The sequence below is a fragment of the Pelodiscus sinensis genome, chromosome 22 (genome assembly GCF_052426305.1).
Source record: "Pelodiscus sinensis isolate ZL-2025 chromosome 22, ASM5242630v1, whole genome shotgun sequence".
In the NCBI taxonomy this organism is placed as follows: Eukaryota; Metazoa; Chordata; order Testudines; family Trionychidae; genus Pelodiscus; species Pelodiscus sinensis.
The window spans coordinates 15,320,333-15,343,991 of record NC_143073.1 but is presented as its reverse complement, the minus strand read 5'-3'; the positions used below and the strand labels follow the sequence as shown (position 1 = coordinate 15,343,991).

General features: G+C 52.7%; 1 protein-coding gene across 1 annotated transcript; it reads left to right on the top strand.

Moving 5' to 3' along the window:
• Positions 1–3,115: 3,115 nt before the first annotated feature.
• EFNB3 (ephrin B3) lies at positions 3,116–19,003 on the top strand. The gene is made up of 5 exons (XM_006112144.5): positions 3,116–3,802; positions 9,303–9,595; positions 15,582–15,674; positions 16,444–16,548; positions 17,486–19,003. The coding sequence occupies exons 1-5, from the start codon at positions 3,684–3,686 to the stop codon at positions 17,884–17,886; spliced, it is 1,011 nt and encodes a 336-aa protein (XP_006112206.2). The 5' UTR covers positions 3,116–3,683; the 3' UTR covers positions 17,887–19,003.
• The last annotated feature ends 4,656 nt before the right edge of the window (positions 19,004–23,659 follow it).

Below are 23,659 nucleotides of genomic sequence, written 5' to 3'. Positions count from 1 at the left end.
AGCTCCCATCATGCTGCCATCTCCCTTCCAAATTCTGTATCAGCCCAGCCCTGCTTAGCAGGATATCAGGGCTTCTATTCAACACAAAGTCCTGCCAGCCCCCTCCTGGCCTGTGGGGGGTGCTGGATAGTGCTGTCAAGTGTGGGGGATGGGGAAGGGGATCAGGCATTTTCATGCAGCTACCAGTTGAGGGCAGCTGGGGGGGGGGGGGGGGAAGAGGAAGGGATGTGATGTGTATGAGAGCAATATGTTGCAATGGTTTGCAAGCAAAACAGAGGCTTCTTGGCCCTTGGAAACTTGGGGATACACTGCAATGGTCACCCTGTGGGGTGTCAGGACTCCTGAGTTCTCTCCTCAAGCTCTGGGAAGGGATTGGGGCTAGTGGATCAGAGCAGGGGGACTGGGACTGAGGACTCTTGGGTTTTCTCCTCGGCTGTGGGAGGGGAGTGGGGTCTAGTGGAAGGGGTGTCTGTGCCAAACCTGGGATCCAGATTCTCATTCCCCTCCACCCACCCTCCAGTGATAGTTTCTTTCCCTTTCTGAAGGGCACCTCCCTTGTTCCCCAGACTCCTCCTCAGGCACCAGGGTCTTGATTTTCTGCTGGGGCTGGAGAGCTTGGTGTCACTGGCTTTCAACTTCCCTGCAGCTCCACCTACAGAATCCCCTATAGCACCACTCCTGGCACTAAAATTATACTGTCCCCCCAAGTTTCCCCTCCCTGCCTACATCTAGGGGTGCTAATACACTTTTGTGTGTCATGCCAGCTTCCCTCCTGTTTGTCCCATTTGACCCCTTCTGCCCTGGATGGCTCAGGGAAACACGTCTTTTGCCCACAGCCTCCTCACAAGCCCCTCCTCACTTTCCCCAGAAAACCCAAACCCTGGAAGCTCGGTATGTCAAGAAATTCCAGCAAGCCTTGGAGATGTGTTCAAAGATCTCTGCTGGAAAATGGTTCCCCATCCATGCAACTGTCTTGGGACAGGCCATGGCCCAAATTAATAGGAAACTCCGTTGCCCTTAAAACCAGCTGTCACATGAAAGTCATATGTGGGTCCTGCAGCTTAGCAGGCCTGGGATGGAAGTTTCCATCCCTGCTGTACCCAGCTTATGGTGTAGGATGCTGTGAGCCCAAACCGCAGCTGGGATTTATCAGCTTTAACCCATGCCTTGAGCTGGGAAACTAATAAGTGGTAAACAAGTTTGACCTCAGTCTCAGCCCATAAGAGTGATAAGAATGGCATTGAGCCAGGTACGTGCACACCTGGTAAACAACTGGGCTATGTCTACACTGGCACCCTTTTCTGGAAATGCTTAAAACGGAACAGTTTTCCGTTATAAGTATTTACGGAAAAAATGCGTCTGCATTGGCAGGATGCTTTTCCAGAAAAGCACTTTTTCCAGAAAAGCGTCCGTGGCCAATGTAGACGCGCTTTTCCGGAAAAAAGCTCCGATCGTCATTTTCGCGATCGGGGCTTTTTTGCGGAAAAGACTCCTGGGCTTTCTACACTGGCCCTTTTCTGGAACAGTTTTTCCGGAAAAGGACTTTTGCCCGAACGGGAAAAACACTGACAATTTTACAGTAGATCGTCATTGCTGTTCCGGAAAAGCAAGCGGCCAGTGTAGACAGCTCATAGCTTATTCTGGAAAAGTGGCTGCTTTTCCGGAATAAGTGGCCCAGTGTAGACAGCCCCGTAGTATAACTATGTAGGGAGTCCCGTGTCCATTGAGTCTCAACAGGGACCTAGACCTCCAAGGGTGTCCTGAATCCCCCTAGCTGGAGCCACATCCACTGCGGCCAGATGTGAGGTAACCAGAATGAGACTCCCCGCAGACCTGGAAGGGTGTAAGCATTTCCAGGTGCCTGTTACTCTTATATGCATTGCTTTGCCTATGCTGAGATTTGTATTATTTTACAAATCTATTTGCCAGTATTAAGCCTGTAATCAGGGGCGGATATAGGGCAGGGTGAGCTGGGCGGCTGCCCCGGACCCCATGCTTCAAGAAGCCCCGCGCATGAGCCGTGGCAAAGGGGGGCCCCGCAAAATTGTGCTGCCCTGGGCCCCGCAAAATGGTCATCTGCCCCTGCCTGTAATAGTAGTGACGTAGTGAGATTAATAAAAGCAACTATTTATCCCTAATCGACTCTGTCTTGAAGCGAATTCACAGCCCTGTTGGGCCCTGTGTCTGTGAGTTGACACCAGCGAACCCTGGAGTAATTTTTAAACTAACCTCCACAAGTGGTTCTCAGTGAAGGAATCCTCCCTGCAAAGTCCTCTGGCCTCCCCCATGGGAGGAGACAAGAGGCCAGGTTCAGTCATGGCCTTTGAATAAATGCAGGGTTTTTAAAGAGACTGGGAACCCTCTCTAATCAGATTTGGCAATCGAATGTGAGGGAGGAGGGGAGGAGTTCAAATTGACCCCCCTCTCTGCCCCTGATCTCACCGAGAAATCCCACCTGGTAAATTTTGCTTTGTGAAGTTCCATCCCAGGCCCCAAACACTCTCAGCCCTGCCAGATTGTCTGGTTCTAAGAAGACCCAAGAAAACCTTCCAGCTGAAGAAACCCACCACACCTGGGGATGTATATGTGCGTGCAGAAATAAAAAGATTTTTTTAAAGTCCTTTCCCAACCCAAAACAATGTTCAAATCCACGTCTTTCCTCTCCAAAACCATTTCACCCACCTGGATTAAAAGTGACTTTCTAAACTAAATCTGCCTTTTCCTACCCACACAAAGAACTGTGCTGGGCATTCACCACATAACCCTAGAGAAATTTCTCTCTTTTTTCCTTTCTGTGCAAAGCAGATCGGGGAGAGGAGGCTGATGTCTTTCTTTTTGTGTCAAGCGACCGTGTAGCTGATTATTCCTGACAGGAAGGTGGAGAGGCAGGGAGAACTGAGCTGCGAAATATTCCTGTCTTGTAGCAACCTTGCTTGGCTTTCTCTGCTGTTTTATTTGTGTGCTGCTGTTCATTGGCTAGAATTTTATACCTGATCCTGTTTCCACATCTTCCTTCATGTCCAGACTCCAGATCCCGGGCTCTCTGTTTGTGTGTGTGTGTGTCCCTCTGTGTTTCTTTCTCTCTTTTTTTCCAGTTTTTCACATTCACCGCTTCTTTTCTCCTGCTCCTCCTCCTTTTTGCTTACTTCCATTCTGTGTGCTCATCTCTGGAGTTACTCAGTGCTGAACCTTTAAAAAAAAGAAAGAAAGAAAAAAAAACCCATCTCACCAAAGACAAGGATTCCAGGGGGTGCTTTCAAATGAATTCCTCCCCTCACCCTCCCTTTCTTGTGTCTCACAACATTGTGTCCTCACAACTCAGGGGAGCTGAGAGCAGAAAGGCACAGAAGAGAAGTGGAGGAGAATGCTCTGGCTCTCTGTGTGTATAGATGTATGTTTTTCTCCAGAGCTAGCTTCATCTCTGAAGATGGCATTAGGAGCTTGGAAAAACGCACACACACAACTTTCTAGCTTTATGGCAAAGCTTGCATGAAAAATCCAGGCAGGAAAAAAAATTCATAAAACTTTACCCAACCAAGGGCTTGCAGAGAGGGAGCTGGGAGCAAAGTCGTAAAAGTTTGGGATCAGCTTAATTTTTTGGAGTGTGTGTATGTGTGTATGTGTGTGATTCTCCAGAAGAAAACAGAAAGAAGAGGGGTAAACATTTCCTTTCCTTTGCAGTCATGGCATTGGGGACTTCATTGCTTGGATTTTATATAGGGCTACTGTTTTCCTTGCTGGAATTGTGGATTATATCCGCTGTGAGTTTGGAGCCAATATACTGGAATACAGCAAACAAAAAGTAAGTGGGGAAAAGGGAAAAATCTTGGTTTTCTGTTATAAAGAGGGAATGTATGGGGGGAGGGAAGGACCCCCCCATGTTTGGAATCACTGGTTGCTGGGATTAATTTTAGTTGCTGCAAATCTCAGAGGAGAGGGGAGGAAAAAAGTGAAGAGAAAAATAAATGGCAAGCCCCCCCCTCCCATCTCATCAATTTCAGGTGTAACTGACTAATGTTTTTTACAGTCATCTGTGTCTATTTCACTCCCTAAAGGCTGAAATGTAATCCTCTTGGAAAACTTTTTTCTTTCCCTTTTTACCGCCTCTTCATTCCACCCAGTTTGAAAAGTATGTTTGGTGGATGTGTGGGGAAGGGGGGCTGTTCTTCATAAAATGGGATTTTGTATCCCTTCAGTCTAGGACAATGTTTTATTTAAAAGAATCAGTTTCTGAAATTGGTGGTCTTTTAAAATTATTTTTTAAAATTAGGAAAAATCTGTTTTTATTGTAAAGTTGAGATGTTCTGGCATTTAGAAAAAAAATCTAGTGGCCTTTAGAAGTGGGAGAGGGTACTGGAGTATGGGTGTGTAGGAGATGGTGGTGTTTGAGGGAAAGTTTGTGCATCAAAGAGGGATGTGTGTGCATTTTGGAAGCTGCTTGCTCTGAATAGTTTGGGTGTCTGGCTTTAAGTCGCAGCATTTGAGCGGGTGGTGTATAAGTGTGTGTATTCCAAGTTATTTGTGTGCATTTTTCCTAGTGCCTTCAGTCAGTGTGTGTGAAGTATGTGTGCCTAATGGAGATAGTGGATTTATATTGGTGGTTTTTTAAAGTTCATTTGTGTGTGTGTGTGTGTTTTGACTCCATGCATCTGACAAATTGTTTTTGTCCCATGAAAGCTTATGCCCAAATAAATCTGTTAGTCTTTAAGGGGCCACAGGACTCCTTCTTGTCCTTGCACTTAATTCTTCCTGTGAGTAATAATGCCAGTGTGTGTGTTTAGCTTTATAGTGGTGACTTCTTAAGTTGTGTGAGCCTGTGTGGTTTGCTGTCCCCTTGAAATTATTTAGTGGGAATGTGTGTCTAATAAATGGGTTCATCCCGCTCTAGATGGATGGCTTCTTTAAAGTTACCTTTAGGTCTTGAGCCATGTTGTGTGGCTCTGCATAGCCCACAGAAATTTTCATTTTTGATCACCACCCATGCAACCTCTGTTTGTTGAAGATCTGAACAATGTTTTATGGGGTTTGAGAGCGTACCCAGCCCCCATTTCTCTGCCCGTGGATCTAGAAAGTATCTATTTTCCTCCCTTCTGGCTAGATTATTCCACAGGACTGCCAGGCTGTTCCATCCACTAGGAATTGTGGTGACCCACCCCTCTGGGCTCAGTCAAAAGCCCCTTCCCCATACTGAGAAAATGACAAAGTTTTCAGGGGTTCAGTGGGTTTGCGAGCATGGAGTGGTGTGGAGCTTGGTTCGCCGCCGTTTGCCAGAAATATGGAACATAACTGTGATTCATAAATGCTACAATTATCCCATCAGCATGTGTCAGCGCTTCCTAGCAACAAATAAATATTCTAGCTAATGGATCTATTTGTCTAAATCATTTCCACACACACACGCCCCCTGAAAAGAGGGTCCGCTGGCTCCGTAAGGCCTCAGCTTACAGATCAGGGAGAGGGGTGCTTTCAGCTCCTGTTCCCCTCTTTCTGGGTGGATGTTTCTTTCCTTTCATTCCCCCATCCCCAAAGGATGGGAGACATGATTTTAAAAAGAGAGGGGCTGCTTTATTTTTAAAACATATTTATTTGATGGCACAAAATAAAAATAGCACATGAGCTGGTAGCTACATTTGTGGGCGGGGACCGATTTCATTGTCACTAATGGAGTTGGGACTTGGCGTGTGTGTGTGTCAGGGGAGTAATAAATAAATGTTGCTATTTTTTTAAGCCACTTTTTTAAAGAAAAGACAACTAGGATTGCTTGGGAGTTGATTTAGGTTCTATCCCTCTCTCACACACACACTCACACTAGTCTCCAAGCACATGGATCATTAAAGGTATGAAGATGCCGGAAGATGCCCGACTGGCTTATGGCTAGAAAATGTTCAAAATGTTTTCAAAATATGCCCTGAACACCAAGTCCCATTTTCAGAGGCCCAGTGCCAAGGTGTTGCCAGTTCAGAGCTTCCCGCACCTCTAGACTGTCTGCATCAGTTACACATGTACAAAAAAAAAAAAGATTTAAGGACCTGAGGCCTCTATTGCAACAAATGAAGCCCTGCTTAGGCCTCTTGGATAAATCTGTAGGAGCAAGGTATCAAAATCCCTTGGGAGAACTGGACTGTAATAGCCTGATGCTCCCAGGCAGGCTTCTGAATCTCCTAGGCCCCTTTGAATAATTGGACTGTGCTTGCCCCTCGCTTGGGCGTCCATTCCACATTACCAGCCGAGGGCCCTTCTTCCAGTGGTGGGAAGGGTTGCAAACCTCAGCAGGGATCTGCAGTGGTTGGGAGTGGGTGCGGCATCCCTGGACTGTACCCAGAACTGACTCCCATGGGCATCTGGCTGTTTCCGACGCCCATGGATATCGGCTAAGAATCCTGCCCTGTGCATACATGACCCATTGACTTCAGCTGAGAAAGCTAGTTTCCAGGAGATATACAGGATCAACCGAGGAGGGACTGTGTTTCTTCCTCTCTTGCACTCAGGGCCAGTGAGTTTCCGCAGCCTGGCCAGACACCAGTTTTTTCCAAGTCTCTCTGCAGCTCTGTATTGGTTCTTTGTCGATTGCAAAGGCAACTAGTTTTCTTGAAGTATGTCTGTCTGACACTTAATGTTTTGACACCCCAGTAGATCATCCTTGGCTGCTAGAATTTCTTAGGACCTGCGGAAACCCAATAGCAAAATAACTCTTCCCCCCACCTCTGGCAGAATCCATTTTTTCCATGCCACTCTTGGAGAAGTGGTTTTCTTTTATGTGACCCTCAAATACTCCCATTTTGGGGGGAGTTAATGAAGATTTTTGGTGTCAAATCTATCAGGAGCCATTGACTGATTTTTTTTAATGATCTTAAACAGTGGATGTTTTTGTAAGCGAAAATTTTGGGAGTCCCTTTCATGGCAATAACTCATATTTATTCCACAAACTCTGCCTCAGGCTCTGGTTTCGAAGCCACTTGACCATTTTCTAGATGCCAAGGCCAGAAGGGACAGAAAGTATATTGTGTTACTAGCTGCCCTGTAGTAGATATTAAGATTACTCCCAGTGAGTTCTGTAGGTGTTTAAAAAGACATACGGAAGTTTGCAACACTCACCCCGGTGCAGGTGGAGTTATTTCTCATGAACACTAGCCTTTGATTAAAATTAGGAAGGCAAATATAATGCACTAAGCAGCTGAAAATTAGTTTCTCTTATTAGACAGAGCAGCTTAACGTGTGCCCAATCTGGTGGATCAGTTCTTTATCACAAATGGTTCGTGGCAAATGTTTTAACGTTCAGGAGGAACATGGAGCAGAGCAGAGCAGAGCTTTGCAGTTGGGCCCAACGCCGATTTGTGTGACTTCTCAGAAAACCTTTAACGCAGGCTTCCCACAGGCTCACCCTGGATTGAGAGGCGGCCGCCTCTGAGGTGGGGAGTAGCTACTGGATAACTTTCAAGATGGCCTCCACTTATATGTGATAAGAGAGACTTATTTTTAAGCATGTTGACTTGCAAAGGTGTAAAATGACGGTGATACAGTCTCACTGTGCTAGAAATCAAGTCCTCCGATTAAATATATAAGTAGCAAACATTCAGCCCCCTCCGATCAATACAAATCTACAGCAGTTGATCTTATTAAATAGCAAATATTTGAATGCCCAAAATCAATACAGCACGGCGTGCCAACATACTTTCAAATTAGATGCTGATATTCAACAAAGACGTGCCAAAGAGAAAGACACGGAGTTTACTCCCCAGCATGGCCCCCTCCTAACAAAAATCAGCGCGTCTCTTGTGAAGGCATGTCTTTGAACCAGGCCAGTAGGCAAAGAATTTACTGAGAGATATCTCCAGGCTGTGGTACTCACAGAGCAGTGCCTCTCAATGAGGGCTGCGTGCTAGACAGCACAGGAATACAGAGATCTGAGCCCCCTGGTGTGGTTTGGTGGGGCAGGAAGGAATAGCAAGTGAGATGTTCTGCCCCAACCTCTGTAAATTCATGAAGGCTTGTCCCAGGCTGGCAGAGGAAATACAGGATAAATTCCCTGGAACTCCCACAGAGAGACAGTGCAGCTGGTGAGCCCATGGCCAACAGGACTCCTGGGTGCTAGCCCTAACTCTGGCATAGGACCCAGCAGTCTTGGCTTCCAGCCCTGGCCCTGCTGCTCACATTAACCACCAGCTCCCATTCTCAAGCTAAGAACCCAGGAGTCCTTGCTCCCATCCTCCCCTTACTCTGGCCCACCAGATTCTACTCCCTTCCCAGAGCCAGGGAGAGAACCCAGGAATCCTGGCTCCCGGCCCCCTGCTCTAACCCACCAACTCCCACTCCCTTCTGGAGCTGGGGAGAGAACCCAGGAATCCTGGCTCCCAGTCCCCTGCTCTGACCCACCAGCCCCCACTCCCTTCCGGAGCTGGGGAGAGAAGCCAGGATGTCACTGAATTCACTGACTCTGCAGGGTCACCCCCAGCAGGCCTGATAGGAACATGCCCAGAGACAGGGAAGTGACTAGGGATTTCTTGAACATTTATCTGACGAGGGTGGGACAGAATCAGTTTCCTGGAGCCCCTGGTGGGGTCTGACTCCATCTGACTCCACTGCAGACAGGGGAAAGTGTATGTGGTGGTTAGAATGGAGGCGTGGCTTGGAGCTAGGACTGCTGGGTTCTTTGCCAAAGGAAGGGAGGAGGGTGCATGTGGTACCCCTCACCTAGAGCAGGGAGTCCCTATGTAACTAGGCACCTTGTCCCAGAGGTGGCTGCATCTCAGCACCAGGTGAAGGATCCCTGGGTAACGGGCTGCCCCGCCCCAGAGGTTGCTGCCATTTTGGAGGCTGTTTTGCTTCTGTTTGTTCCCTGAAATCGGCAGCTTTGGCAGGGGGGAAGAGGGAGCTGAGAGGTCTCTGTAGCCAAAAGGTCAGGGGGTGTCACAGAGCAGGCAGGGTGCAAAGTTGCACCTGTTGTAGGGCACAAGGTGGGAATCAGACTTGTCTGCTCTGGGCACAGAGGGCGTTTCTCATGCCTTGAGGGTGAGCAGCCCATGTTTCTGCATCCCTCGCCCTAGGGTCTGTCATGGAGGCCATGCTCGGGCCCACCCTTATGCTGGGACATGGCATGCTGCTGGGGGCACCGTGCGGCCAGAAGAGAGGGATCTCGTTGGGTCCCAGATACTAATGCAGCCAGCTCCCCATTGGCCTTCCCCTCACCCTGAGGCTGGTCTGTGGCCAAAGACATGGTGGGAGGGCCGGAGTCATGGCTGGCTCAGGGGGGGAAGGAATGGGGCACAGGATCTGTTCCCTCACTGACATCCCCTCTCCGGCAGGTTCCAGGCGGCAGGCGGCTACATCTTGTACCCACAGATTGGTGACCGGCTGGATTTGATCTGCCCGCGCTCCCGCCCACCTGGCCCCTTCTCCACAGATGAGTATGAGTTCTACAAGCTGTACCTGGTGCCAGTGGAGCAGGCGCGGGCCTGCGAGATCCTCCGCATTCCCAACCTGCTGCTGACGTGTGACCGTCCTGAGCATGATGTGCGTTTCACCATTAAGTTCCAGGAGTACAGCCCCAATCTTTGGGGACACGAATTCAAGAGCAATCAAGAATATTACATCATCAGTGAGTACTCAGATGCCTGGGATCTTGCTTGGTTGGGGGGAAAGGGGGCCTGGTGGTTAGAGCAGGAGGGCTGGGAGCCAGAACTCCTGGGTTCTCTTCCTGGCTGTGGGAGGGGAGTAGGATACTGCATTAGGTTTGATCAATTTTCATCTGGGCAGGAGGCAAAGGCTTAGTGGAATTGACAGGTCCCTGTGTAACCAACTGCTCCACCCCAGTGGTGGCTGAATCTCAGCACTGGGGTGTCCCTGTGTGACCAGTTGCTCTGCCCCAGAGGTGGCCACATCTCAGCATCCATGTAACTGTCCATCCCACCCCAGAGGTGGCTGCATCTCAGTGCTGTGTGATAGACCATATTTTTAGGACCTGTCCTGTCCCTGGAGGGGAGGAGAGGTGTCCCTGGAGGGGAGGGAATTTTACGGGCTGTTCCTAACTCTTAAGTCTGTCTGTTATTCTGTCTGTGTGTCTCCTGCCCTCCTACATTGTTTGTCACTGAGTCAATTTTCACCATCCACAAGCCATTGGCATCTGTTGTCTTTTCTAGTCCCTGCAACCTCACCTTTACTGATGCCCCTCCCTCCTGCCTCGCAGGTGCTACTAACCCAGCCCTACCCCTCCTCCTCCTGCCAGTGCCCCTCACTCTCAGTCCATACCCCCTGCCAGCCTAGGCTCCCCACAGCTCTGCTGGTGTCCCTCACTCCCACCTTGCAGTCCCTGCTACCCCAGCCCTGCTGGTGCCCCTCACTCCTCACCCGCAGCTCCTGCTTGCTGAGTCCACCTGATTCCATGGAGAGCTTCCAGCCAGGATCAGAGGATTTGAGGCCTGGAGGGAGGGCAGAAATGGAGCCCCAGGGTGACCTCCCCTGAGTCCAGTGTTGGCTCCTAGGCATGAGGGGTTGTTTGTCTGGGGCAGGAGCTTTCAGCAGGAAATATTTTAGACTGTTGTCATGGATGGGATGGATGCACAAGAGAATGGGGCACCATGTATAGGGCAAATGCGTGCAAGGAGTTTTGCACAGACTGGTGTGCGCATTAACTGGTTATATGTGCAGACTGGTGAGCGTGTGCAAGGGGTATGTGCATAGACATGTATATGCATGCAAGGACTGTATGCACATGCACCTTGTGGGCATATTCAAGGCATGCTTGTGTATGCTCTGGGTATGTAAGGGCCCAGGGTGAAGAAGGCATAGAGCAATGTGCGAGGGTGCACAGCCAAAGGGGTGAGTGTGCCTGAGCAATGGCTACAAGGAGACAAACCAGTGGGAGGGTGGACATGTGCTCATTGGGTGTGCCAATTTGTGTACACTGTGTGTGCATGTGCGCACACGCTGGAGTATACATGCTTGGGGGAAATACTTACAGGATGTATGAGAGGTGTGTATGTGAAGAGATATGGCTGTTGTATGCCTACCACTTGTCAGAGTCACCAGGGGAGCCTCATTCTGTGTCCCGCCTCCACTGCATACACACTGAGCTGCTCTGCTCCTGAGTGCCTTGTGCACTGCCTCCTTGGCTTTCACAGTTGCATCCCCCCTCCATAAAGCATCCCCAGCCTTGCACACTCTTCATTATTTGCATACCATGACATATGCACACCCATGGTGCCTTTCACCTTTGCACACCAACCTTCTTGCCACACTCTTGTACACTCATGGACATGTTTGGTCCCTGTCTTGATTGGTTCTTTGCACACACTTACAACCCTCTTACACATACCCCAGGCCAGGAGCTGCACTAATACTCTGACATGATCACGCAAGCTAGCGCACGCAAAACACACCCCTGTGGTCCATTGAACATTCACCTGCTCACACTCACTCCTTTGCACACACGGCATGGGGGTTCAATCCCTTGCTCTCTCAATGGGTACCCTGCACACACACACAGTGTGGATATTTGCTCCCTCACGTGGTCCATCGCTCAGTGTTTTGCACATACAGCATTGAGATTCATCCCCTTGCACTCCACCCTGATCCCTTTCTTGTACACTTTTATGGCCAAATCCCCCTTCTGTGCCACCCACAGGCACTTGCATGCCCTCACTCCAGTATGCACAGCCTCCCATGCACATTCACCATCCCCTCCCGTCAGCTGGCACAAAATTCCGTAAAGGGCTTGTCCCCTAGTGGCTGGTGCACTTGCCTGTGTGTGAGTGTGCACGCATGCGAGAATGTGCACACGTGTGTGTGAAGGGTCGGGTTGAGCAGCTGCCACCCCACTTCCAGTCCAGCGGTTGCTGTGGGATATTTTCTCTTTTGAAATCCAAGAGTTGATGCTTCTGACATCTGGGTCATGCGGGGGGTGGGGATGAAGCAGCAAGGAGGGGATAGGATAGGGGAGAGGCTGGCCAGAATCAGTTGAGAAGGGGAAGGAAGGGGAGGGGACAGATTCTGCTCCTCAGGGGGAATCCACCTGCACAGCCTCCCCTCCCCATTAGCACCAGGGTGGCAGCGCTTCCACCCTCCACGATTTCACATCACAGGCCCAGGTGGTCTTTCCCCCATCACTATGGCAACTGTCTCCTGACAAACCAGTGACTTCCTGGCACCATGGTAACAGTGCCCCAGCAATGCCCCCCATGGGGAGGTCGGCCAGGGCCCCCACCCCAGAGAGACTGTTCCCCACAAAGAGAAATGGGGAATGCAAGGTGGGGGGATGGGGCTCATAAGGGGGGATGGGTGTAACCTGGGAAGGGGACCTCAGACCCTAAAAAACTCCCTTCCTCCCTGACCCCTTCCACATTACCACCCCTCCAACCTCTGCTCCTTCCCCCATTACTATCTCTCTCCTCCCCATCCCCACACCCACCTCTCTTCCTTCTTGCCCCCTCCCCCTTTTGCACCCCTTTTCCTCTTTCCCTGACCCAATTCCCACCCCTTCTCTTCTCTGACCCCTCCCTCTCCCTCCCAGTCTTCTACCCATTCCCACCCTCCTCCATTCCCATCTCTTCCCTAACTTGCCCCCTCCCTTTCCCTTTCCCTTTTCTACCTCCCTCTACCATTTCCACTCCTTTCCATCCCTCTCTGCCCTTCCCCCAACATTCCCCCCATCTCCATCTCCTTCCCCTTTGCTATCTCCCACCTACCCGGGACCTGTCCTGTGTGAGTTATTAGTGGGGTCGGGAGATCATGTCTGGGGAAGGAAAGCTGCCTCCTCTCCTCAGTGAAGGGGCCTAGAGGGGATCCCTGTGGGGGAGGGAGAGTTGGCAGCAGGAGGGAGGGAACATGACACATTGAGGGAAGGGGGGTACAGAGGAGGGCAGGAGCATGCGGGGGGGGGGAGAGGAAAGAGCTGGTGGGGGAAGGGAGAGGTGGAGTGAAGAAGGAGCCAAAGGAGCTGACCCAGATTCTTGTTAGATGACTGTTCTGACCAGCCAGATGTGGGGCAAGGGGCAAGTAAGACAGGAAGTGACAGAACTGGAAAATGCCCCAGCCAGACACACTGTCCCAGAAATGGCTGAATCGCAGCACAGAGTGGTGATTCTCTGTGTAAGCATCTGCTCCACCCCAGAGGTGGCCGCATCTCAGTGTTTGGCAAGGGGTCCCTCTGTAACCCGCTTGCTGCTCCAAAGTGGCTGGATCTAATGCACAAATATTTATTACAGATATTTACAACATCAGGACTCCTGGGTCCAGAGGGGGGAGAGAGAGGTAGTTTCCTTAGAGCCAGCACAGGAATCAGACCTGTGGAGGGTGGTGGGCTGTCATGGAGTTGTGTGGGGATCACTGGGCAGGTTTTGGCTGCAGCTCAGTGGGAGGGTGTCTGGGGGGGGCCCTCTGCTCTGGAGATAGCTCTATATGGGTCTCTGGCAGTGGGGAGCCATGGAGGGGTTGTGTGGGGGCCTAGAAGGGAGGGGGGCTGTGGGCAAGGTTCTCAGGGGTGGGCTAGTTGGGCAGATACCCTCTTTGAACCCCCAGCCCCAACCCCACACGGGGCAGTGAAAGGGTCCAGCCATGCATAGCTAACCCGATGCGACGGCCCAGCTTGCCAGTGCCCCGGGCACCTGCCAGAGCCAGCCTGCCACCATTGCATGCACGCAATGCCCCCCCTCCGCTCCCCAGGGACCCTGGCATCCAGACAGCCATTCTCACTCAACCTTGGCACTGATTCCCACTCCTAGCCCCATGCTTGGTCTGCTAGACCCACCTGCTCTACAGGCCTGGGGAGAGAACCCAGGAGTCCTGGCTCCCAGTCCCCCGCATTCTAACCTTGACTAGAGATTAATGGACACCGGCAGGGCGGAGGGAACCCAGGGCTGGGCTAACAGGGGCTGCAGGTCGGGAGTGAGGGGCACTGGCAGAGCTGGGGAGAGCCCAGGACTGGGCTATGGACTGTGGATTGCAGTTTGGGAGTGAGGAGTATTGCTGTGTCCCACTCCCCCAACCCAACAGACACACATTAATCTCCCCACTGACATCCTCTTACCCCTAAAATTCATGTTGGGTCCCCTAGGCCGGGGGTTAAAGGATATTTAATGATTCCCCAAGGTCTGAGCATTGAGCCTAAGTGCCCCTCACTGTCCACTTCAACCTTCAGCCCCCAGCTTCTGGGCCACAGCCTCACCTCGTTAGAGCAGGGAGCTCTGGGAGAGAAATAGGGACTGGTGGTTAGAACAAGAGATTTGGGAGCCAGGACTCCTGGATTCTCTTCCCAGCTCTGGGTGAATAGTGGGGGCTGGTGGGCTAGAGCAGGGGGCTAGGAGCCAGGGTTGGGGAGTTCTGGGTAATACTAGGGTGTCTTTGAGGGCTGGGGGCTTCATAGTCCCTGCGGGTCCATCCATCAGCATCTGCCAATGCTGTGTTTCGCTCAGAACAGCAGAACAGCTAGTAACACAGCGAGGAGCTGTGTGTGTGTGTGTGTGTGTGAGAGAGAGAGAGAGAGAGAGAGAGAGAAAAAAAAATACAGGCTGGTGTATAAGATCCAGCCGTGTGTCTGTAAGATCCAGGCCTATGTATGTGTATCTGGAGTCTCTGTGGGTGCCACCCTGCCTGGACCAAGAGTCGTAAACACCCATGTCTAATGATACCTGACACACAGCAACAAAGAGCTCGCACACCATGGCCACACAAGCCCACACACACAACACACAGACAGAGACCAAGCCCCGGCCACGGTCAGATGCACCGAGCCAAACCGACAAACTGCCCATGTGACAGGGAGCGACAACACACACACATCTAGGGTTACCAGGTAGACCCCCCCAAAATACTGGACACACTTGATCGGGGGGGGGGGCTGGTTGGGAGGAAGGGGGGGCGGGAAGCAGAGTTGGAGGGATCGGGGGGGCTGGACAGGAGGAGGGGGGCTGGAGGAAGGGGGGCGGAAAGCAGAGCTGGCGGGGGGTGTGGTGCAGCCACTGTCCGCAGCCGGAGTCTAACACGCAGGCACTCCCTCTAGTTGCTAGTAGAAGCCAGGAGGGGGCGGGGGGAGTGGCTGGGAGCCACTCCCCCTGCCCGGCTGCTGCACCAGAGGCTCCCAGCTGGGAGGCGAGGCCACGATTGGCGGTCTGAGCCTCTGGTTGCATGCAGAAGCGGAGCGGGAGGAGTGGCTGGGAGACCCAGCAGCTGCCCCCGCCCCGCCCCGCCCGGCTTTTGCACACGACCACAGGGCTCCCAGCACCAATCGCAGCCTGCCTCCCAATCGCTCCCCTGCCCCTGCCAGGCTTCTGACTGGCGCCCAGCTGGAAATTCAGAAAATATCGGACATTGCACATGTCCGGTATTTTCTGAATTTTTCTACTGGACAGAGGGCACACATACTGGACTGTCCAGTAGAAAACCGGACACCTAGCAACCCTACACACATCATACCCAGCATCCCTATGCAGAGTCACCCCCTGCCAGTCCTCTGTCCTGCATGGCACGGACCCGCCCTGACCAACACTGCCTCATTGGGAACTGCTCCCCTAGCATGCCCGGGGCCAGCCCTGCCTGCCAGGGAAGAGTGCCCCCTACTGTCCACTCTGATGTCCTTTCTCTCCCTGCAGCCACCTCAGATGGTACCAAGGAGGGGCTGGAGAACCTGAAAGGTGGCGCCTGCCTGTCTAAGGGAATGAAAGTCATCTTGAAAGTCGGACAACGTAAGTCATGGAATAGGCATGAAGGGGGGCTCAGCTGGGGTGCTCTCCCCTGGCAGGCTGGGCTGGAGCAGGGTGGCCCTAGGGGGCGCTGTGGGGCAGGGAGTGAGGCAGGGGCTCAGCAGGGGGTGCTCTCCTCTGGTAGTCCCTGGCTTTCTCCCAGCTGGATTGATTTGGCTGATTCCCGCTGAGCCCCTCCAGCGAGCTAATTAGCGCTGCATGATTGGAGCAGGGAGGGAGGGTGGTGAGAATGCAGGAAGGGAAAAATAGCTAATGGGGGAGGGGAAAGTGGGAGGAGCTGGCTTTGTGATTGGCAGCTGCCAAAACCCCCTCCAGCAATTCTAGGCTCCTTTCCCATGGGTCCAAAATTACAGAGAATGACCCACAGCCTCTGGGGCAGCTTCTGTGCAACCATCCCTTTCCCCTCCCCCATAGAGCTGGAGGGGCAGGGCTGGGTTAACAGGGGCTGTCAGCTGGGTTGGAGCCCAGGGTTGGGTTAGCAGGGGCTGTGGGTTCTGAAGTGAATGGGGGAGGGGTGGTCCTGAGTACCATAGATTCCAATTGTGTGTGGAGCCCCCTCCTGGCTGGGTGTGGTACTGCAGCACAGTGGGTGCAGTCCCAGGGGGTGAGGTGGGATAAATAGGGAGATTGTGGGGATACAGAGGGTTCCACAGTCAGCAATGGGGAAGGGTCTGTTTGGGTCCCCTGCTCTGTGTGCTCCATCCCTTCCAGACATCCCTCATCACCCATGCATCTCTCCTTGCCCCCTCAGATCCTGGTACAGGTTCCAAGTCCCAGAAATCGGGACCAGAAATGCCGCCTGAGCAGGCGCGTGGGACCCTGGGAGGAGCAGACCCCAGCAAGGAGAGTGGTACAGGTACAGAGCTGCCCCCCATCCTCCACCAAGTATTGTGGGTGCTGCCCTCCAGCCCCCAGTGCTCTCTGTCCCTGTGCTCACATCGCTCCCCGACCACATGCATTCTCAGAAGGAAACTGAATAAAGTCATGTCAGTGGTAGAGTTGTGGAGAGAATCCAGGACTCCTGGATCCCAGGACCCCCACTCCCTCAGGAGCCCACGGCTGGGGGTCAGGGGAAAGCGGCACCTACAAAGTGGGAGAGGCAGGAGGCTGGGCTAGTAGGGGCTGCAGTTTGGGATGAGAATGTTATGGGGAGGAAATGGGGAAACCCCCTTGCACTAAGTGGAGTTGTTGCCATTTAAATGCAGCCCCTCGTCAGCTCTAGGAAGGGACTGGCTGGTTCAGGGGGACTGGGAAAGAGCCCCTAGGGATGTATGGCTAGTTGTGGGGCTGGAGGTGGAACTCAGCCTGCTCCTCCTGCCCCCAGCTCGGCATGAAGAGGTTAATGGCCACTGTGGTTCCCTGTCCTGGAGGGAGAGGCCAGGGTTGAGTCTGATGGATGCTGATGGCTGTAAAGGACCCAGGTGTCCAGGGCTAGGGAGGCATCAGAGAGACAATTAGTTTTGTTAACTGGCTTTGACAGACAGGAAGGGCTCAGAACCTCCCCGCCCGCCATCCCTCACACAGCCAGTCAGCCAGCTGCCACTGTGAATGGGGAAGGGGATGCCAGGACTCCTGGGTTCTTGCCCTGGCTCTGTGAGGGGAGTGGGAACTGGTGGTTAGAGCTGGGGGGCTGGGAGCCAGGACTCCTGGGTTCTTTCCCCAGCTCTGTGAGGGGAGTTGGGGCTGGTGGGTAGAGTGTGTGTGTGGGGTGGTGGAATGGAAGCCAGGACTCCTTGGTTTTCTGCTCTTAGCCCTCTCTCTCTCTCTCTCTCTCCCCCCCCCCCCTTCCCCAGGTGCTGGGAACTCAACAAGCCAGGCTGGGGGTGAAAATGGGCCCCTGCCCCAGTCCAACGTGCCAGTGGTGGCTGGGGCAGCGGGAGGTGCCACCTTTGTGGCACTAGCAGCAGCAGGTGTGGCAGGGGCTGTGTGCTGGCGCCGCCGGCGGGCCAAACAGAGTGACACTCACCACCCGTCCCTCTCGTTGAGTGGCTTGAGCAGCCCGAAGCGGGGGGCTGGCAGCGGGGGTGGGAACAACAATGGCTCAGAGCCCAGTGACATCATCATCCCACTACGGACTGCGGACGGTGCCTTCTGCCCCCACTACGAGAAGGTGAGCGGAGACTATGGCCACCCCGTCTATATCGTCCAGGAGATGCCCCCCCAGAGTCCTGCCAACATCTACTACAAAGTATGAGGGGGGGCCTGGGCCCTCCTGGCCCTGGTGATGGACATACGCCTCCCCCAAGGTGGACCAGCTGCTCCCTAATGCTGGTGGGGTTAACCCACAGCAAAGGTGGCTCCCCCTCCTGCACTGGATGGAGACAACACCCCCTGCCCCCCACATGGACAGCTCCTGGCACAGATGGAGTTAACAGACTGCGAAGATGGACTTCCTTGTACTGAGCGCCCGGGCACCAACAGGGTTAATGGGGATTGGGGTTCCCCACATCTCCCATTCTTCTTTCTGGGGGTGGCTCAGAGGGGGCCCCTTCCCTAGTCACTCCAGCTCAGCTTCCCCATCCCTACAATCCCTTGCACCCAGGGCCCTGCTGCATCGGGGATGGGGAGCTGCCTCCCCACCCCTGCTGCATCGGGGATGGGGAGCTGTGGGGGAAGGGCAGGAGTGGCTATTTCATGTCACAGGGTAGGGTAGGAGGGAGATCAGCCCTTTTCAGGAGATTCCTCCCCGGGGGGTCAGTTTCATTCCTCCCCTCTTTCTGCCCAATCCCTCTTCATGTGGAAAAGTGGAGGGAGGGGTGAAAAGTTTGATTATTTTGATCCTTCAAGGCTCCACTGGGGCCTTTTCTATGCCACTGTTTGAAAATGTGATTCAGCAAAATGGCTGCAGGCCGCACACCCCACCCTTTTGATCAGAGAGACATTTTTACCTGAGGGGGCCAGGCATGGAGGTACAAGGGTGGACTCGTCTTTTTCACACACCTGCATTCTGCAAGAAGCGAACCTTAATCCACAGGAATTGAATCACAGAATCCCAGGGCTGGAAGAGACCTCAGGAGGACATTGACTCCAACCCCTACCCAAAGCAGGACCAACCTCAACTAAAAGTGACATATTACCTGACAGGAAATGAGGCACACAAAGCTTCTGGCTAAGGAGAGACTTGCTGTTTTTGGATGTGACTTCCTGTATTGTGTGGGACTGACTGTTTCTGGCTGGAAATGGCTCCAAGGCAAAAGAAATGGGGGAGGTGGAATCTTTGAGGGCTTTAACCAAGTTTTTTGACCTGGGAATTTCTTAGCTTTGTTGGTGGAATTTACTGTTCAATCACGTGCATTATAGAAGTTCTTGTGCATCTGTCTGGATACTTTTGATTATTTCAGACCCGTCTGTCCCCGTGTTTTTCCCCATGAGTCCACAAAGAGCGATTTTCACGCCTCTGGGATATGGTACATGAGAGAGGGAGGGGAGATATTTAATCTGAGGCCTTGTCTCCTGAGGAAGCATTTTCTTCTAGGACATGTTTTCCCACTGTAAATAATGGGGAAAACAAAGCTGATAAAAGCCATCTACATGCATTTAGATCAGTTTAAGCCACTTAACTATAAACAGGCATCTGGCATAGAAGTAAAGAGGTGATTTAGAGGGGCCCTTCTTCAAACACAGCTGTGCCCCTGGGTCTGGTTTTGATGATACTTTTTGATCAAGGAAGACTATTCCAGACTGGAAGGTCACAGGGAGACTTGGCTGGCCTCAAAATGTGCAGATCTCTCTTTTTAAAAAAATGTAAACAGCCACATGCAGTGTTCCCTCTAAACTGCACCACAGCCCAGCTTCACAAGTGAATCAGCCCAGCCCAGTCAGAGGTTCAAGGTTCCATGCAGGGAGCTGACTGACTGGGTGGGGCTGATTAATCACCTGTGAAGCTGTGGTGCTGCTGTGCAGTTTGGATGGAACACTGGCCACAAGGTGTTCTGGGTCAATCCCTCTACCTCTGGGGGCCTCCCTGCCTGTTGTGCGAAATTTCTACTGGTGAGCCTTTGGGCTACGTCTAGACTGCAGGCTTCTTTTGGAAGAAGCTTTCCCGGAAGAGATCATCTGAAAAAACTTCTTCCGAAAAAGAGCATCCACACTGCCAAAGCCCATCGAAAAAGTGATCTGCTTTTTCGAAAGATAACGTCCACACTGAATGGACGCTATTTCACATGTAAGCTGTGATTACTATGCACGGAGTGGACACCAGGGCACCTGTGCTTTTTCCTCTTTCCTCTTCTTTCAAAAGAACTCCATCTTCCCCATCCACACATGCCTTTTTCCGAAAGAGTTCTTTTGGAAAAAGGCTTCTTCTTTGTAGAAAGAGGTTTACCAATGTTGGAAAAACTCCTCTGTTCTTTCGATTTTTTTTTCAAAAGAATGCAATTGCAGTGTGAAGGTAAGTGAAGTTTTTTCAGAAAAATGGCTGTTTTAATGAAAAAACTGTAGTATAGACATAGTCTCAGGTTTGTTCAAGGCAAAGCCACTGGGGATCAGGGTGGGTGGGCAGACAAAAGCTGGATATAGTGTGTCTGAAAGGTGGATGGTACCCTCTGATGCCAATCCCCAGAAAGCCCCATCTGGAGGAGCATTATTTCACTTTCACTGCGGGACATCAGGTTGAAAATGGGGGTGGGCAAAAGTTCTTTGGAAAAGTCATTTCTGTGTCAGCCATGCCTTTGACAGAGTCTGGGTAAACGTGGCTAATCATGGTTGCATGACAGAGTGCTCTGGTTGATCCCAAGCTTTGGGGAAGGCTGAGCACAAGCGAATGGCTGGAAACTGAAGCCAGACTTGTTCACACTGGAAATTAGACCCCAATTATTAACAGCGAAGCCAGGAAACAATCAGTCCCAGGGCAGGGCTGCTCCCAGGGAAGATGAACTGGCTTGTTATCCAAGGAGTCCTTGCACCTTGAATGCCATGACTCTCCTGAGCTGCCTGCAGCGCCCAGCAAAAATCGAGATGGGTGTGCTCCAGAGACCAGCCACCCAGCTGCAACTGATACCTGCATGGGTAATGTTCTTGCAAAACACTACATCAGAGAACAGCTTGGGCAGGAATTTCACTCTCTAGAAAACGTATAAAGATAGGTCCCTCCAGCAAGGTTATTGCTGTGTTGGTCTGTTCATCCATTCTTGTTTGCACACTCTGTCCGTCTATTCCTGTTCACATACTCTTTCCTTCTGTTCCCATCCATACCCTCTGTCTGTCTATTCCCATTCGCATGCTCTGTCCATCTATTCTCATTCGCCCACTCTGTCTGTTGGTCTCTGTCTGGACATTCTATCTATTCTTATTTGTGCCTTCTGTCCATGTGTCCATCCATCTGTTCCTGTCTGCACTCTCTGTCCAGCAGTCTGTCTGCACCTTTGGTCTGTCTGACTCCCTAGCCTCATCCACCCCCTCTTGTACAGCAAGGGGGGAACATTCACTGTGGCTTCACATCCTGAGTTGGGTGGGCACTTGGCATATATAGTCACTACTGATGCCCCCAAGAAAGGACAGACCTGGTGCGCCATTATGTGCCCCTCTGAACCAAGCAGTCACCTCCCTGGAGCTGGATGGGAGCAGGGGGCTTGGGAGCCTAAAGGAGAAAGGCCCCATGTTCCATTCCCTGACTCCCTGAGCCAGACAGTCCCTACCCTGGAGATGGGTGGAAGCTAGTGCCCCCTTGAGGGGAAAGGCTTTGTGCCCCATTCCTTGCTCCCTTGAGTCAACCAGCTCCTACCCTGGGGCTAAATGAGAGACAGTGCCCCCTCTAGAGTGGACAGCCTCCCTGCCCTTTTGCCTGCCGAGTTTTACCTAGTGTCTCTCTCCTTCTCTCATGAAATAACCTCCCAAGTCCTTGTCGCTGCTTCACCCTGACAAGGATCCTAGATGTGACAGGGCTGAGGGTGGGGGTGGGGGACCCTGTCTCTGTTCCTAGCTGATGTAAGCCAGGCCAAAGTAGGGCACTGGAAATCCAGGCCTTACCCCCCCCCCCCCCGCCCCAATCTTGGAGAGATTGCACATGAGGGTGGGGGAGGGTGTTGAATCCTCATTAGATCCATGGTGTATGGGACAGACTCAGCCTGGGGAGGGAAGGTGGGAAGCGGAGGGGGGCCATGTCGGCTGCTGTCAGATCCATTCACACAAGGGCCTTGTGCAGCGTGGTTGGAGGCAGAATTTCCTGCAGAAGCAGCAGGGAGGAGAGGGAAACGGAATTGGCAGATAAGGGGATGAGGGGTTCCCCTCTAGGGGGCTCTGGTTAGAATCAGGTCCCATGCAAAGGGGTGCAATGACTCAGAACAGAACCCAGGAGTTCTGGCTCTCACCCCAACCACCGGCCCCCACTATTTCCCCAGAGCTAGGGAGAGAACCTAGGAGTCCTGGCTCCCAGCTCTCATGTTCTCTGACCTACCAGTTCCCACTCCCTCCCCATGAACCCAGGCATTCTGACACTTAGTGCTGCCATTTCTAATTCATACCTTCCCACGCATTGCCATAGGAGCGATGTGGGGGGCACAGAAGGGGGGTAGGTGCAGCTAATGAGAGACCATCCGGGCTATTAGCTCAGCCAGCCACAGATCCCTGCCTCCAGCCAGGGGTCACCTGGGGTCACTCCCCAATTAGGTCACGTTTTTCTCCTGCCCAGGAAACAACGCTGTAGCCTCTAGCCTCCCTGCCCCCAACCCTTGCCTGGAAGCCATCTCTGGGAGTGGAGTGGGGCCTCGTGAGTCAGAGCACAAGGATTGTGAGCGCTTTGAAGGCAGAGACTGTGTCTCTCAGAGGGGTTGGGGCAGCTTGAGGCAGAGGTCCCAGCCTTGGGCTGTGGAGCAGACATGGGGAGGAGATTGGGTGGAAATTCAAATGGTCACATCTGCTGCTGTCTCTTTAAATGTCTCCCCTCCCCCAGTTCCCAGCCCTGGTGAGTGCTGGGCAATGGGGTGAATAAATCTAGGGTCAGAGAAAGCTGGCCCCTCACCCATGGGTCAGAGCAAGGGGAGAGGTAGCTGGGTGTCAGGCTGCTTGGATTCCATGCCCAGCTTTGAGAGGCCAGTGAGGTCGAAGGCTGCCCCGTAGGGCTGGCACTGGCTGCCAGGGGAGAGTGCCCGCTGTGCGGTCAGAAATATCTTGCCCCAGATGAACTGATCTACATATAGCCCTCAGTCTGTGTCTGCCAGCAAAGCTCCCTCACATTATCTACTCTAATCTATCTATCTAATCTGTCTGTCTGTCTATGCCCATCTACCCCATCTCTCCCTCTCTCTCGCCTTCCCCCATCCTCCACTCGGCCCCCAATCCCCCACCCAGCTGCAGGGCCTCGCATGACTGAAGGAGTCTATTCCCTATGAGAGTCAGTTGCTGTGGGCTCACAGTCCCTCCCCCCGCCCTGCCAACACTCATAGCCCCCTCTTCCCTTGCCTCATTTCCCCCCTTGCAGCTGATATGGGCAGGGTCAGCCAGTCTACTGCCTGACCAGTGTCCTCTGGAACCAGGGCACAGACTGCTCCCCCTTTGCCCAAGGGAGTGTTAGCAGGCACACACTGTGCGTCCACTCCTCACCCTGGGCCAGTCCCCTCCCCTGCACCCCCGCCACCGCCACCGCACTAATGAGATGAGGGAGAGAGACCTAGGCAAACGCTGCCCCCTAGTGGGACACCTGGCAACTGCCTGTGAGGCCAAGGCCCAACTGTTGGGGTCACAATGGCCTGCTGTGATGGAGGGGGGGGGTGGGAGTCAGGATCCTGGGTTCTCTTCCTGGCTCTGCAAGGGGAGTGAGGCCTAGTGGGCTAGAGCAGGGAGGCTTGGAATCAGTACTCCTGGGTTCTCTCCCTGGCTCTGGGAGAGGAGTGGGGGTTGGTGGTTTAGAGCAGGGGGCCTGGGAGTTAGGACTCCCGGGTTCTCTCCCTGGCAGCGGGGCTGACATCCACTGTGGGCTCTGTGGCAAGGTGGTGACCTCTGTGCCCCCAGAAAGGGGAGGCAAGGACAGA

Excerpts from the sequence above, each read along its gene's own strand:
- EFNB3 (XM_006112144.5), top strand. The coding sequence starts at position 3,684 with ATGGCATTGGGGACTTCATTGCTTGGATTTTATATAGGGCTACTGTTT. Across the intron at positions 15,675-16,443 it reads CATCTTGAAAGTCGGACAAC|ATCCTGGTACAGGTTCCAAG; the intron begins GTAAGTCATGGA and ends TTGCCCCCTCAG. Across the intron at positions 16,549-17,485 it reads CAGCAAGGAGAGTGGTACAG|GTGCTGGGAACTCAACAAGC; the intron begins GTACAGAGCTGC and ends CCCCTTCCCCAG.